The 15,575-nt window shown below is 42.3% G+C and overlaps 1 protein-coding gene across 2 annotated transcripts in view; it reads left to right on the top strand.

The window, feature by feature from the left end:
* Positions 1–15,575, top strand: part of Adamts17 (ADAM metallopeptidase with thrombospondin type 1 motif 17) — a 346,209-nt gene that overhangs the window by 178,954 nt on the left and 151,680 nt on the right. For both annotated transcript variants that reach the window (XM_047540680.1, XM_047540679.1), the window contains exons 9-10: positions 4,349–4,489; positions 6,398–6,548. In XM_047540680.1, the coding sequence (XP_047396636.1) occupies positions 4,349–4,489; positions 6,398–6,548 (292 nt within the window). The remainder of the gene's footprint in view (positions 1–4,348; positions 4,490–6,397; positions 6,549–15,575) is intronic.

The following is a 15,575-nucleotide window of genomic DNA, read 5'->3' as shown; positions in this document are numbered from 1 at the left end:
GTAGTTATATAAACCTCAAGTATTGAGACTCCCAACCCAGTGCTAGTTCATCAAACTGTAAATTTATGAGGCACTTTGTTAGCATTTGAATGTTTTAAGAACAGATCAAGCATGATCTTTATTAGAGACAAACTCTGGAAAGCCAAGAATCCAACTCTTGCTGACTGGAACATTCCTCAGGGAAGCCCTCTTCTGAAGGCTGGCAGAAGGAAGTGCTGTTGGTGGGTCAGCTCCTGTGATGGATGTGAAGTCATCAACAGCACATTCAACTTTTGTGAGCACCTTCGTAACCATCCTGTGCATCTCCTAAGAGACCAGTGTCTCTGGCCAGGAGAGTCCAGTAATGTGGGGAGAGGAGGATTTTTTCATTTTATAACCAATCAGAAAACCAGAGAAAACTTGGAAGTGGTTCCAAGCCTAACATCTCTGTGTCCATGGTGAGATTATCTTCCCAGGGCTTGGATCTCCTTGGGTTGTCATTATCCAAACATCTTTGTTGGAAAAACCCATCTGGTGGCTGTTCAGAAGATCCCGGCTAGGGAAGATGGGAGGCAGCTTTTCAAAGTACAAAGACAACAATTAAATGATGTATTGATTCTCCATAGATTGTGGCCCAATTTTGGAAAGGTGGGAGATGCCTTCAATCTTGGCCAAATAGTTGGCCACAGGGAAGGAGGTTTTAGGGAATTCCTATAGGTCGAGTTGAGATCCCTAAGGGGTTTAACCATTTCTGAAAATAAGATTGAATTGTGCCTAGTTGGGTAATGTGCAAATTTGGTAACAGTTGGCATGTTCTTCACACTACAACTCATAAGGCCTTCTTTATTTAGGTCTGTATTGGAAGAAAGGGTTTTTGTGATGAAGGATTTTAGGGAGGGGGCTGGGGCTCAAGGCCAGTGGAATTACTCTGTAAGTTCCCAGACTTTACCACGAATCCAGCTCAGAATCCCAGAAAATCATTGGCTTTTGGAAATCATTAATGTTCCCTAAGAGATAAAACTTTCCTTTCTCTTGGGCTTTTGTTCCCTTAGTGTTTCATATCATTGTTACACAAAGAACGTGCTTGCTTCATTTCTTCCAAGGAAAAGGTCATGTTCAAAGTAGGATCTCTAGTCTGTGATTCAGGTGAAGACTCCAGGGTCTGCGAGTTGTGGCCATTGTGAAGGAACATTCCTTCCTGCTGAGTAAGGACCACCCTGCCAAAGCTAGAGACAGAGCAGTTTAACCCATTCCACATGCAGCAGTTACCCCACATTAAAGAGACTGGAGCCACATTTTTCATGAGATGTTTCTGTAACTGTCACCATATGAGCATCCAAGGAGGTCTCCAGGAGCAGAGGAGACCCCTACTTAGACCTGCAGGTTCCTGACCACGTGGCAGAAAAGTGCAGAAAAGAATTTAAGGATGTCCAAGGTACAAGAATCAGAGCAAGAGATTTATTATAAAGGGAAAGTACTCACTTTGAGAATGGGAGTGTGGGCAGTCTCAGTGTGAATCACCCCATCTCAGTCTGGGGTCTTAGCATTTGTGGAGGGACAGCAGCTATGGGACTGAACATTGTCCTTGTGCATTGCCTTGGAATGTTCTAATCATGCTACTTCCTATATCACATGTCTCATTAGCATTTTAAATCTCTACCCAGGATGCATCTTGCTGTCTGGATGAGGCTAGGGTCATTTTTTGATCACCATAATCTTTAGTGCGTGTGCTTCCTATAGCAGTGATTCCTCCAGATGCCTAGGGGTGGTCCTGTAGCTTCGTTGCTTTTTCATCAGTCAGTCAGCAATCACAGGCAAGGACTTGGGTGCAAGAACATGGATTGCTTATGAGTTATTTACTGTGTTCCAACAATTTATGGGCATTTCTCTTTTGATGCTTGGTGTTATCTCTGTATCCCTAAATTCCTACATAGCCTCTACACCTTTTGCAGACTTCATTAAAATCCATCAAAAAATTTAAATCTACCCTTTTGAAAACACTATTGCTAGTTTTATTTAATGATATCAAATCAAACATTACAATCAGATGTACATATTACATTTAAGGTAGTCAACTTTGTATATCCTTTACTAAATATACATGAAAAACCATTCAGTTCCTTCAACTTAATATGAAACCGATACACATAGATGCATGGATATATGCACACGTATATATACACGCATACATACCAGGCAGAAAAAAGTAAAAATCTGACTTCATTTAATATAGTGTCTTCAAGACTCATTCATGCTATTCCATGTGGAAGAATTTTTGTTTTTTAAGCACTGTATAATATTCCATTTTGTGTATGGAACACATTTATTTATCCATTCATTGACATATTTAGATTGTTTCCACATCTTGGTGATTGTGAATAATGTGCAGTGAACATGGGAGTGCTAATATCTCTTTGACCTGATTTCACTTCTTTTGGTTAAATACCCAGAAGTGAAATTGCCAGATCTTGCAGCAGTTCTCTATGTTATTGTTTTGAGGACCCTTGGTACTGTTTCTCCATAGCAGCTACACTACACCATTTTGCATTCCAACCACCAGTGATCAGGGATTCCAGTCTCTCCACATCATCACAGGTACTTATCTTTGGTTTTTGATGATGAACATCATGATGGGTATGAAGTGATATCTCATTATGGTTTCGACTTGCATTTCCCTGATGATTAATGACAGCATCTTTTTCATGTACCTTCTGGTCATTTGTATGTTATCTTTGGAGAAATGTCTCTTCAAGTCTTTAGCCCATTCTAAAATCGGGTTATTAGTTTTTCTGCTACTGACCCCTATTGGAGTTTCTTTTATATTTTGTATCTTAACTTTTTACACCATGGTAAGTGAAATGAAGTAGTCATGGGAGGAAAGATACTTGTTGATTTCACTTCTATTTGGTATCTAAAATAGATTGGTGGGACTGAAGAGCAGAATGGTTGTGGCCAAGGGCCAAGGGAGAGGGAAGTGGACAGTGGCTGATCAGTGGGCATCAAATTTCAGCCAAGCAAGCAAGATGAATAAGGTCTGGAGAGCTGCTGTACATTAGAATTACAGTACTGCATTGTTTGCTTAAACCCTTAATAGGATAGATCTGATATTTATTGTTCTTACCACAATGAAGTTTTAAAAAGTAAACCTCAAAAGAAAAGAACTATACTGAGAATAAAAGTAAAAAGAATGTATTTTATGTGCAAAGAATGAATGTCTTTTAAGTGACTTTTTATTTATAACAATTTTTTTAAAAAGCTGAAAGATTTCTTTTCCATGTATGTCATTTAAATCAACATTTTCTGTTGTCCACCAAAAAAAAAAAAATGGTAAAGAGTAATATCTAAATTATTTTTATTGGCCAGAATTGTCTAATCATTTCTTGATTATTCTTTTATTCTAAGTGGATGAACACCTGACCACTTAAAAGAAGGATGAGCTGGGATCTAACTGGAGATGGTTTTCATTACTCTGCTGAGTAGTCTTTTTATAATCACCTCCTCTCACTGGCTGGCAGTGATTTGAGGCTAGGGTTGGCAACTTGTCTAGCAGTCTCTCTTCTTCTGGTCCATTACCTGGCAATTGAAAAACAGTTAATATTTTTATGAATCAAAGCATTTTTTTTTTCCTCCACTGGGATTGTTGACAAAGAATAGGCATCCGTACACACATTGGGTCTCTCCTCTGGGAATCCTGGAGTGGTCAGCAAACTGTGGGCTCTCTGATCCTGAGGTGTGCATCTCAGTCCACCCTAGCAATGGTATGTATATAAATTCAGGTCTCTCATTGTTCAGCTCACAGTGTGTAGCCAACCATCCGTGCCTAGTCACACAGTTTGCTGTCTCTCAGGTTCACTTGGGAAGGGAAGGTGACAGGAATGATCTTGATGGACTTGTTTTTCAATATGAAGAACCAAAAAACCATGGTTATTTATGAACTTGGAAACTGGAACCCATGACATTTGATAACTCAATGTCTTGGATGGGTCCCACCTTCCCTTAGCATTGTAACTTAACTCCAAGGAATATAAAACACTTGAACTTCTAATGGAATATTTAGAGTGAGGAAACAAGTCTGATCATCAGAAGTTTAGAGTTTAAGAGCTGTAATGTCAATTATCACAGTTCATTTAAAATTTTTCATTTATTTTTATTGTATCTTTGTTCAATCAGTTTTCATTCACATTGTGAGCGAATTGCCACCCTATTTCTCTGTAAACTCCCCACTATGACCTGCTCTGTGACAACAGGTATCACCCTACATCACTTCTTGTATTTATACTCAAGTGTGCATAGTATGCTTGAACCTGGACCTGGAAATGAGACACCTGTAACGTAGTGTCCCTCTTTCCTCCTCCTCCTCCTTGGACAGCTTGGGAATGAACCATGATGATGACCACTCATCCTGTGCTGGCCGGTCACACATCATGTCGGGAGAGTGGGTAAAAGGCCGGAACCCCAGCGACCTCTCTTGGTCCTCCTGCAGTCGAGATGACCTTGAAAACTTCCTCAAGTAAGCCCTTAAATCATTCTGTAGCATCAGTCAATAGAAAACTCTTCCAAAAATCAAAATGATTAGTCATTTCAGCCTGAAGAGGTGGTCAGTGCAGAGTTTTCTGTAACAGGCAAATACTTCTTCCCAAGTGTACATCTGGTATGACATTGGATATCCAGCAGGTGACCATTTAATAATTGTCTATTGATGGCAATATCAACATAGTGACCCTGGCTTGGAAACCCACTTCATTTCTCTGTAGTCCTGTGACCATGAGTGGGCACCACCTGAGAGGTGCCCCTTGGATGCTATAGTGCTATGCTGAACACTTCCTGGTTGCCCAGGCTGCCTCCCTTGTGGGGAGTAAATTTGCTGCAGGGTGGGTTTGCTCACCACCTGTCGTATGGAGACAGGCTGTGTTTATCTCAAGGCCACTTTCTTCCTACCAGCTATCTGCATCTTTCCATTTTCACATTTCTGTGGAAGTATTGCTCATCTGTTTTCAGATCCTTGTCAAACTGAGTGTACACACAGTCCATGCTTGAATCTCAGGGCTTGCACTGGGAGTGTAGCTCAGTGGTGGTGCACTTGCCTGGCATGCATGAGGTCCTGGGTTCAATCTCTAGTACTGCAATACATACATACATGCAGCCTCCCTCCCTCCCTCAGGGTTGGCTTGTGGCATTGATGTGTGTGCCCTGATTACTTCTCTGTTTAGTCATGTTAATCTATGGAGACAGAAGTGAGTCAGTGAATCTCACCTACATATGGAGCTTTACAGTCCAAGGTATTAAAGTACTCGGGGGATTTGGGGTAAAGTGGGAAAGGCATCATCCTGGGTCTTCTTTCATGTTCCTGTTAATGGGGAAATTGTTTAAGTAGTAAACAGGCTTAAAAACGAACTCATTATAGGGCTGGGGATATAGCTCAGTTGGTAGAGCTCTTACCTCACATGCATAAGGCCCTGGGTTCAAATCCCCAGCACTGAAAAAAAAAAAAAAAGAAAGAAAAAAAAAAAAAACTCATTAGTTTTAATATGGTCTACTTCCCCTCAGTGTGTGTTATCACAGAATTTTAGTAAAATGTTGTAGCTACTTGATGTTATTTGTTGTACCAGCAGAGTTGGTGCAACCAGATAGGGTGTTTTCATTTTCTCACATACACAGTGCTGGCCCCACTCGTGATAAGTAATGGCTTGGCCTGGGGGAGATGGGCCAGCCTCAGCTAAATGTACTTGAATACATGCAACTTTTCAAAAATTTTGGCAAGTTGCTGGGTTTTCCTTTTAGTACCATCTGCCTTGCTGTAGGAATAGAAAATTAAAAGCATTTTAATATTTTTAACCCTCTAATAGAGCTTGTTTGGGGGAAATGTACCTCTCATTGTAAGTAAGCATTCCTGTCCTGATTGAAATCCTGAAGTCCTCTGTAGAGAGTGCCACTGGCCAGCCTTCGGTGGCAGCAGCAGGTGTAGTCAGGAGAGACAGCAAGTTCAACACACCTGTCTTGGCCCAGAAAGCCCTCAAAGGAGAATCTGTGAAGTTGGAAATAAACATTTTGATTTTATTTAAAATATGCTTATTATTTATTCATAGTAACTTTTGCCCAAAACCACATTCTAAGGAAATATTACAGTAATTTATTTCAAAAACATTTTTGTCAAACTCCCCATTAAAGTTCCTTTGCTTCATTGATATTGCTCCAAGGCCTCTCCTGAGTGACCAATTACTTATTACCTTTAGAGCAATGATTCACATTCAGTCACATGAGAAAGGGAACAAAAACTAAACAAAGCACAATCCGTGTGTCCAGTGCCTGGGTCTTTCTCCCATAAATCACTTGAGGGTGTGTCCTTCTTAGAGACTGAAAAATCAAAACAGAAACCTGCAAGTCATTTGCAAGTCAGCTTGCCTCTTGGCTATTTCAGGTCCAAAGTCAGTACCTGTTTGCTGGTCACAGACCCCAGGAGCCAGCATGCGGTGCGCCTCCCTCACAAGCTGCCGGGCATGCACTACAGCGCCAATGAGCAGTGCCAGATCCTGTTTGGCACCAATGCCACCTTCTGCAGAAACATGGAGGTAAGCATCCAGGGGAAAGCTGGCTCAGGAAAGGCCACTGACGTGGATATTCACACTTAACATGTGCACATATGTGTACATACACCCATTCAGAGACATTTGCACATATGTACCCCAGACAGCCACATATGCATGCATGTGCACACCTGCATTGTAGGCACCCATCCACACACAGTCCTGCATACAAGGCAGCTTTGCAGGGAATGCTTCAGGGTCTCTACTGAAATGAGTAGCTTAGTATTTTTGCATGAAAAATTTAGAGAAAGGAAAGTAATCCATACTTCTTGGAAGTGATCTGATGTCACCCAATTCCAAATCTTGCAAAGATAAGGAAGATAATTAAAAACTGTTAAAAGTTTGAGAATGTCAGATGAAGAAAATTTAAAAAATAAGAAATTGGTTATATAATAGTGGCAGTAACCCTTTTAAACAGCATTTATGGAGCAGTGTCCACATTATCTGGTCCCAAAGCATCCAATTTCCATGATCCCAATTAGTCCTCATCACAACTCCCTAGATTCTATCCCCAGATTACAGATGATAACAAACTAAGTGACCATTCACAATGTCTTGGTTAGTAGGTAGGAGAGCAAGTATTTGAGCCCAAGTGTGTGCACCCCACACTTTTTCCCTGTGCAGCAAACGGGGAGAGTCATGGCTTGGCTCATTCTGTGGATGGAGAGTGCCAAGAGGAACATGCTGGGCCCTAGGGCAGGACAGTTACCATGCCCATGGCTGTCTGTGTAACAGACACAGAAGGTCCTGAATAGCCAGAGCAGCCTACAGTCCAGTCACCCCTGGTAGTGGGACTCAGCTAGGGAGCAGAGCCTGCACTACCCTGGGGCAGAAGCAGGACAGAATAAGGGAAAGTGGCTAAAGATTTATGGGGCTCAGGAACTACCCAGTGGACAGGCAGCCCGAGGGAGAGCTGTCCAAGCACAGGACTCAGGACAGCATCTAGTCCCAGGAAGGATCTATGGAGGGCTGACCAGGCTCCCAGTACAGGAACTCAGGACAGGACCAATACCAAGAAGACAGGTACACACAGGCTGCCTGCAGAATGAGACCTGGAATCCTGGTGGGCCTCGACTCCCCAGGATGCCATGCTGCCTCTTGAGAGCTTCCTGTCTAAGTGAGAGTTAGGGCAGCATCCTGCAGGTGGGGCATGGCTTTGTTTGGGATTTGGAAAATGGCAACACCTCAACACCCAGCTGGTACCTACTGCTAGCTGTTTTCCCGAGGACTCATATCCACAGTGTTGTTCTGAATCCTCTGCTGGTCCCCTGGGAAGTGTGCTCATTGCCAGGATTCTGATCGCCCAGCAGCCGTCCACATCTAATGCTGACCATCAGCCCCTGCACAGCTTGACCGCTAAGGCTCTCATTCCTATACACGTATGGCTGCCAAGAGCATTCAGTTTACTTGTACCCAGTTTTCAGTCCCCAGAGTGAACTGATGATACAGAAATATTAAGAGAGCAGGTTTCAGGGGGACCTTTGATGGTGTTAAGATCAGTACTGTACCAACAGGAGGTCATCTATAAAGGGTCCTCCAGAAAACACTGAGCATTTGGGAAAAACAGAAGGACCCATCCCACCTAGGGTTGAGAAGGGGAGGTTCCCAGTGGAGTCAGATTGCCCACTTGGGAGTCCTCCCCAAGGCTCTGAGATGGGATGGGTCAGATGGGTAGTAAGGTTGAAAGGGTAGGAACTGGAAAAAGACTACCTTCCCTGCAAGCTGAGCCATTTTTCCCTCTAGGAGCCAGGTGATTGCAGGAAGGTGGGACTGAAGAAGGGAGACACGTCTTGGGGGTCAGCAATCTCCTGGGCTGGACTCTATCCTTGCACCATTGTTCAGTACCCTAACTGCAACACTTAGGCAGAAGCTTCTAATGTGATTTTAACAGGTGAGAAAACAGAGGCTAAGGCTAATTAGGGATGTAAGAGGATCTTCAAAGACAGATCCCAAGGGAAAGAAGCCTATATTTTATTTTATTTTCCTTCATTAGCCTCTTTTCATTTAAAGAGGAAAATTAGAGGTCAACAGGTAATGAATGGTTAGGTCAGCTTTGTAGCTCCTTTTTCCCTAGAAACTCAAAATGCACATATATATGCGGTGAGATCTTCCCATTTGTAAGTTACCATGAATTTGAACTTTTAATCCCATAGCTCACTAGGAACTGCATCTCATGTTTTCCTACATGCTTTTACCTTGAGAGTTTCACCAATAATCAAATAAATAGTGTTTTCTGCCCCAGTAACAGGAGTCAGTATGTGGTGAGGGACGGTGAAGTAGTGGAGTCACCATGGTAGTTGCCAGCTAGTCACTGGTCATTGCTCCACTTGCAAGGACTCTGACAGTGAAGTGACAGCTACCGTTTATGCTAGAGAATATGTCTCACTAATGCTTTTGCACTACTGCAGCAGAGGGAGCAGATTTGGGACACACTGCCCTGGGTCTGAGCTGGTCCTCTGAGTCAGATCCCGACCAGCACCACCACAGTTCTGGATTCCAGGGATCACAGTATGGTCAGACTGCTCCTTCTGTGCCTGTAGAGGTCTGTCTTCCAGAATGTGTTCAGTATGGCAGGATCACATCTTCTATTACCATTCCATTTGCTTCCTGGAATCCGATCTTGGTGTGTCACCCCCCCCACGTCTGTCCTTATTCCTCTTCACCTGCTCTGATGCTCCTGTGCTGGTCTCCCTGCTCCCTCTACACCTCCCCAGACAGCTCCCAGCAGGGTCACACCCCGCTGCATACAGCCCTTTCCTCTGCCTGGCAGCTCTTCTCTGTTATCCACATGAATCATTACTCATCTTTTTTGAGTTTCATTTTTTGTTTTTGAATGTGACCTTCTCAATGTGTCTGCCCCCAACTACCCACTTGACACTATGATTCAGTAGCCCTCCTCTGCCCACCTTGCAGCATCAACTTCTAACTAACCCCTTAAGGGAAAACCCTGCTTCCAGACACTAATTTTTTAACAAGCTATAGAGTGAACTTATTTATTTTGACTGATAATTTCCCTCCTCTAGATTACAAATCTTTCAAGGGCAGTAATCTTTACTTTTTCTCACCAGTATTTTTCAATGGCCAAAGTGGTACCTGGCACACAGTAGGCACTCAATAAGTACATGGTGCTCTGGGATCCAACCATGATCCTAACTGAAAATTTGTACAATTCTTCATGTGTGGCTTCACTCAACTGCTGATGAATCTGTGGACACGCTTAGAGTTGAGAAAGAGACTCTAAGAGATCTCCCCAGGTGATATATTGCTCTCTAACCCTGAATTCATAGTTCTCCATCTGGTTTACCACCATAACAGGTGAGTCTGGCAAATATCTTCCAAGGGTCCATGCAAATCAATCCCATGGCTTCCTCCCAGGACAAGAACCATTCATGGAAGGGTAGTAAGTCTTGTAGTGAGTGAATACAAGCTGGTTCCTAGTGACTAGTTCTCTTCCTTTGTGTGCTCACTAGTAAAATCTCAGGCTTCTGGTGAGTTAAGACATGTAACGTATAGAGATGGTTCTGTCATAAAGTTAGTGCCCAACAAGGTGAGCTGATATATATGTTATTATTTTCTTTCTGGACAATGCCAGTTCCCACCTGTGGGGAGACAGAACTAATTATCTGTACATTTCCAGGATCCACATTTTTCTATATTGAACTCCTAGGTGCTATGAAAAATTAGGCATCATCTTAACTCTTCTTTCCTCCTCATGTAGCCTGAGACACCAGAACCAATCAGAAAGTTCTATTAATTCAGTACCATAATTGATCTTTGTAGTCATTATTAGTCATTCTTGCCCTTGAGGATTGAAATGGATGTCATGTTATGAAATGAGATGGTCTCAAAGATACCTTTAAATTTCTCACCCCAACTTCTGCTTCTGGCCAAGATGGTACCAGATTTACTCTCCCATCAGAAATCAAATCAATCAATAAATCAAAAAAAAATCAATGATTACTCAAGACACTGTACATAAAACAAGAAAGCCTGTTACCTTTGAGATATGGGAAACAATTGAGGGGAGCCCTATGATTATGCTTGCTAACTGCCTGAACAGCTCCCAGGCTGTAGTACAGGGAGGACTGAAAGGAAGCCACAGTCGTCCTGCATGGAGGAAATGGTGCTGGTTGTGCAGGGAACTGAGGCAGCTAGAGTTCCCAAGACAGAGTGCTACAGAAGAAAGAGCTGCCCAAAGAGAGAACCCCAGAGATATGCAGAGGGTCCCTTCTGAATATCCAGCTTACTGGTCAGTGCTGGTGTGTGGGAAAACTACCCCAAGGTAGACAAAGAATCATCTGAAAGGGTTAGAGGAACAATCTGAGGAGCTCACGTAGGCACCAGATAGTTCATAGCCCATAATCCCATGCCCAGCAAAAATATCTTTCAAAGAATAAATGTGAAATACAGTTTTTCTGTTATAGAAGGGCTGGAAAAAATTATCATGAGTAGGCATATTACACTATAAGAAACATTAAGTATTTTGACAGAAAGAAAATGCTAGATGAAAATACAGATCTACACAAAGGAATGAAACTCACTGGAAGTAGTAACTACATGGGTAAATATATGACATATTGAAGTATACTTGAAAGCCTTGAAATATACTTGAATGTCTTTAAAAGGTTATTGAACATTTAAACAGCTGTTTTAAAATAAATAATAATTGTACTTGTAGTAGCTCTCCATGTCCTAATCCCCAGAATCTGTGAATGTTATTTTATATAGTAAAAGGGGATTTGCATGTATGATTAAGTTTGTTGTCTTGAGATGAGGAAGTTTTCTTGGATGATATTATAGATGCAGGGGACTCCTAAGGGTCCTTCAAAAGAGGGAGACATAGATCAAATCAGAAGGAGAAATGGGAAATGTGACAATAGAAGCAAGAGTTTGGAATGGCACAAGGAAGAGACCACAAGCCAAGGAGTGCAGATGGCCTCTAGAAGCTGGAAGAAGTCTTAGGAAGGAATCAGCCCTGCTGACAGTTCACTTTAGCCTCCTGGGAGTGATTTTGGTCTTCTGACCTCTAGAACTATAAGAAAATTTATGTTGTTTTGAGCTATTAAGTTGGTAGTTATTTGTTTTAGCAGCAACAGGAAACATTCAGATTTGCCATAGGGAACTAATTTTGTACTTCAGGTTTATGACATATATAAAAGTACAATGGAAATATGGTGTTGAGAGATTTTTATACTGCATGTGAGGTATAATACAGCAGTCCCTCCTTATCCAGTTTCTATTTTTGAGGTTTCAGTTATCCATGATCAACCACAGTGCCAAAAATATTAACTGGAAAATTCCAGAAATAGTGAGTAAACTTTGAATAACTTATATAGCACATTGTCATAATTATTTTATCAGTAGTGATTGTTATTCATCTCTTATTGTACCTAATTTATAAATTAAACTTGATCATAAATAGGTATGATTAGAAAAAAACATGGGGCGGTGGGAGGTGCCGTTCAAGGCTAGCTTCTCAGAGCTGACCGCCCAGTGAGAGACTTTCTACATAGAACCAGCCACAAGCCCCCGAACCAACGGAGAGCCTCGATCCGCAAACAGCCTCTGGGATCAGGGCAGGGCAGCCAGAAACCTCTTCAGGCGGCTCTGCCCACTCCGGCTGCAGGCTCTCTTCTCGGGGCGATCCAAGATGGCGGCCTAAAGGGAGACTTCATCCCCTGTTGCTCCAGAACCCAGGAGTTAAGAAGGGGAGGCATTGAGAGTCTCGGACTGAAATAGAGCCACGGGTGAGTCTGCCCACTGGGTAAAGCTCAGCCCGGGGGCAGGCCCAGATAGAGGTGGCTTATCAGAGCCGGGCAGGGCAGCTAGAGTCATCCACAGGCAGCCCTGCGCACTCCGGCGGTGGGCCCCGCCCACACAGCCAGCTTCTCCAGGTTCTCGGAATGGAACTGGCCCGCTAGTGAGAGCCTTTCTGACCAGAACAAGCTCCGAGTCCCGGAGCCAGTGCAGCTCAGCGTACTCTGGCACGCAAGCAGATTCAGGGTCCAGAGAGGGCAACCAGAGACTTCCCCAAGTAGTCTGGAACCCTGCGGTGGGAGGTGCCGTTCAAGGCTAGCTTCTTGGAGCTGATCGCCCAGTGAGAGACTTTCTACATAGAACCAGCCACAAGCCCCCGAATCAACGGAGAGCCTCGATCCGCAAACAGCCTCTAGGATCAGGGCAGGGCAGCCAGAGACCTCTTCAGGCGGCTCTGCCCACTCCGGCTGCAGGCTCTCTTCTCGGGGCGATCCAAGATGGCGGCCTAGAGGGAGACTGCACCCCCTGTCACTTCAGAACCCAGGAGTTAAGAAGGGGAGGCATTGAGAGACTCGGACTGAAATAGAGCCACGGGTGAGTCTGCCCACTGGGTAAAGCTCGGCCCGGGGGGCAGGCCCAGATAGAGGTGGCTTATTGGAGCCGGGCAGGGCAGCTAGAGTCTTCCCAAGGTAGCCTACCACACTCCGGCAGTGAGCCCCTCCCACACGGCCAGCTGCACGGTGCAGGCCCACAGTGAGAGCATTTCAGCACAGAGCCAGTTCCAAAACGTGGAACCAGTAGGGGGCTAGGGGCAGTTTTCTTCGGATACACTGCTTTATCTGATTCCTCCAAGACATCAGGCTACTGAAGGCTGGGGGTGATACACTGGAAATCTACCGGGACACTATAAGCCAATAGCAGAAAACTGCAATATCTCAGGGTCCCACGGACAACTGACCAATATGAGAAAACAAGGGAAGAAAATGTCCCAAACAAACCTAGATACTACATCAATAAAACCCAATGACAGCACAGCAGAAGAAATGTCAGAAAGGGAGTTCAGAATGTACGTGATTAAAACGATTAGGGAAGCTAATGAGGAGATGAAAGAGCAAATGCAGGCATTGAAGGAGGAGATGAAAGAGCAAATGCAGGCATTAAATGATCGCACCAATCAACAGTTAAAAGAGCAAATACGGGAAGCAAGGGATCATTTCAATAAAGAGTTAGAGATACTAAAAAAAAAACAAACTGAAATACTTGAAATGAAGGAAACAATAAACCAAGTTAAAAACTCCATAGAAAGCATAACCAATAGAATGGAGCACCTGGAAGACAGAACCTCAGACATTGAAGAAAAATTATTTAATCTTGAAAGCAAAGTTGGCCAAACAGAAAAGATGGTAAGAAATCATGAACAGAATCTACAAGAATTATGGGATATCATGAAAAGGCCAAATTTAAGAATTATTGGGATTGAGGAAGGCTTAGAGAAACAAACCAAAGGAATGAACAATCTATTCAATGAAATAATATCAGAAAATTTCCCAAATCTGAAGAATGAAATGGAAAACCAAATACAAGAGGCTTATAGAACTCCAAACATACAAAATTACAACAGACCCACACCAAGGCACATTATTATGAAAATACCTAACATACAAAATAAAGACAGAATTTTAAAGGCCGCGAGAGAAAAGAATCAAATTACATTCAGAGGGAAACCAATAAGAATATCAGCAGATTTTTCAATCCAGACCCTAAAAGCCAGAAGGGCCTGGAACAACATTTACCAAGCCCTGAAAGAAAACGGATGCCAACCAAGAATCTTATACCCAGCAAAACTTACCTTCAAATTTGACGATGAAATAAGATCCTTCCATGATAAACAAAAGCTAAAGGAATTTACAAAAAGAAAGCCAGCATTACAGAACATTCTCAGCAAAATATTCCATGAGGAAGAGATGAAAAACAATGATGCAAATCAGCAACAGGAGGCGCTAGCCTAAAGGAATAGCCAAATAAAGGAGAAACCAAATCATGTCAAAAACAAATATGAGTCAATTGACTGGGAATACAAATCATATCATAATAATAACCCTGAATGTTAATGGCCTGAATTCATCAATCAAAAGACACAGACTGGCAGATTGGATTAAAAAGAAAAATCCAACAATATGCTGCCTGCAAGAGACTCATCTCATAGAAAGAGACACCCATAGACTAAAGGTGAAAGGATGGGGAAAAACATACCATGCACACGGACACAGCAAAAAAGCTGGAGTATCCATCCTCATCTCAGATAATGTGGCCTTCAAGCCAAAGTTAGTCAGAAGGGATAAAGAAGGACATTACATGCTGCTTAAGGGAAGCATAAATCAGCAAGACTTAACAATCATAAATATCTATGCCCCAAACATTGGCTCATCCACGTACGTCAAACAAATCCTTCTCAATTCCAGAAATCAAATAGACCACAACACAATCATACTAGGCGATTTTAACACACCTCTCTCACCACTGGATAGATCGTCCAAACAAAAATTGAATAAAGAAACTATAGATCTCAACAACACAATCAGCAATTTAGACTTAACAGACATATATAGAATATACCATCCAACAAAGAACGAATACACTTTCTTCTCAGCAGCACATGGATCCTTCTCTAAAATAGACCATATTTTATGCCACAAAGCTACTGTTAGCAAATACAAGAAGATAGAGATACTACCTTGTACTCTATCAGATCATAATGGATTGAAATTAGAAATAAATGACAGAATAAAAAACAGAAACTTCTCCAATACTTGGAGACTAAATAATACACTATTATATGATGAATGGATAACAGAAGACATCAGGAGGGAAATAAAAAAATTCTTAGAAGTAAACGAGAACAAAGACACATCATATCAAAATCTCTGGGACACTATGAAAGCAGTACTTAGAGGAAGATTTATTTCATGGGGTGCATTCAAAAAAAGAAGTAGAAATCAACAAATAAACGACTTAACACTACAGCTCAAAGCGCTAGAAAAAGAAGAGCAGACCAATACCAAAAGTAGTAGAAGACAGGAAATAGTTAAAATCAGAGCCGAAATCAACGAAATCGAAACAAAAGAAACAATTGGAAAAATTAACAAAATAAACAGTTGGTTCTTTGAAAAAATAAATAAAATTGATAAACCCTTAGCCACACTAACAAAGAGAAAGAGGGAGAAAACTCAAATTACTAAAATTCGGAATGAACAA

Source organism: Sciurus carolinensis, chromosome 2 (assembly GCF_902686445.1).
Source record: "Sciurus carolinensis chromosome 2, mSciCar1.2, whole genome shotgun sequence".
In the NCBI taxonomy this organism is placed as follows: Eukaryota; Metazoa; Chordata; class Mammalia; order Rodentia; family Sciuridae; genus Sciurus; species Sciurus carolinensis.
Note: the sequence above shows the minus strand (reverse complement) of the source record. Positions and strands in the feature narration are given on the sequence as shown.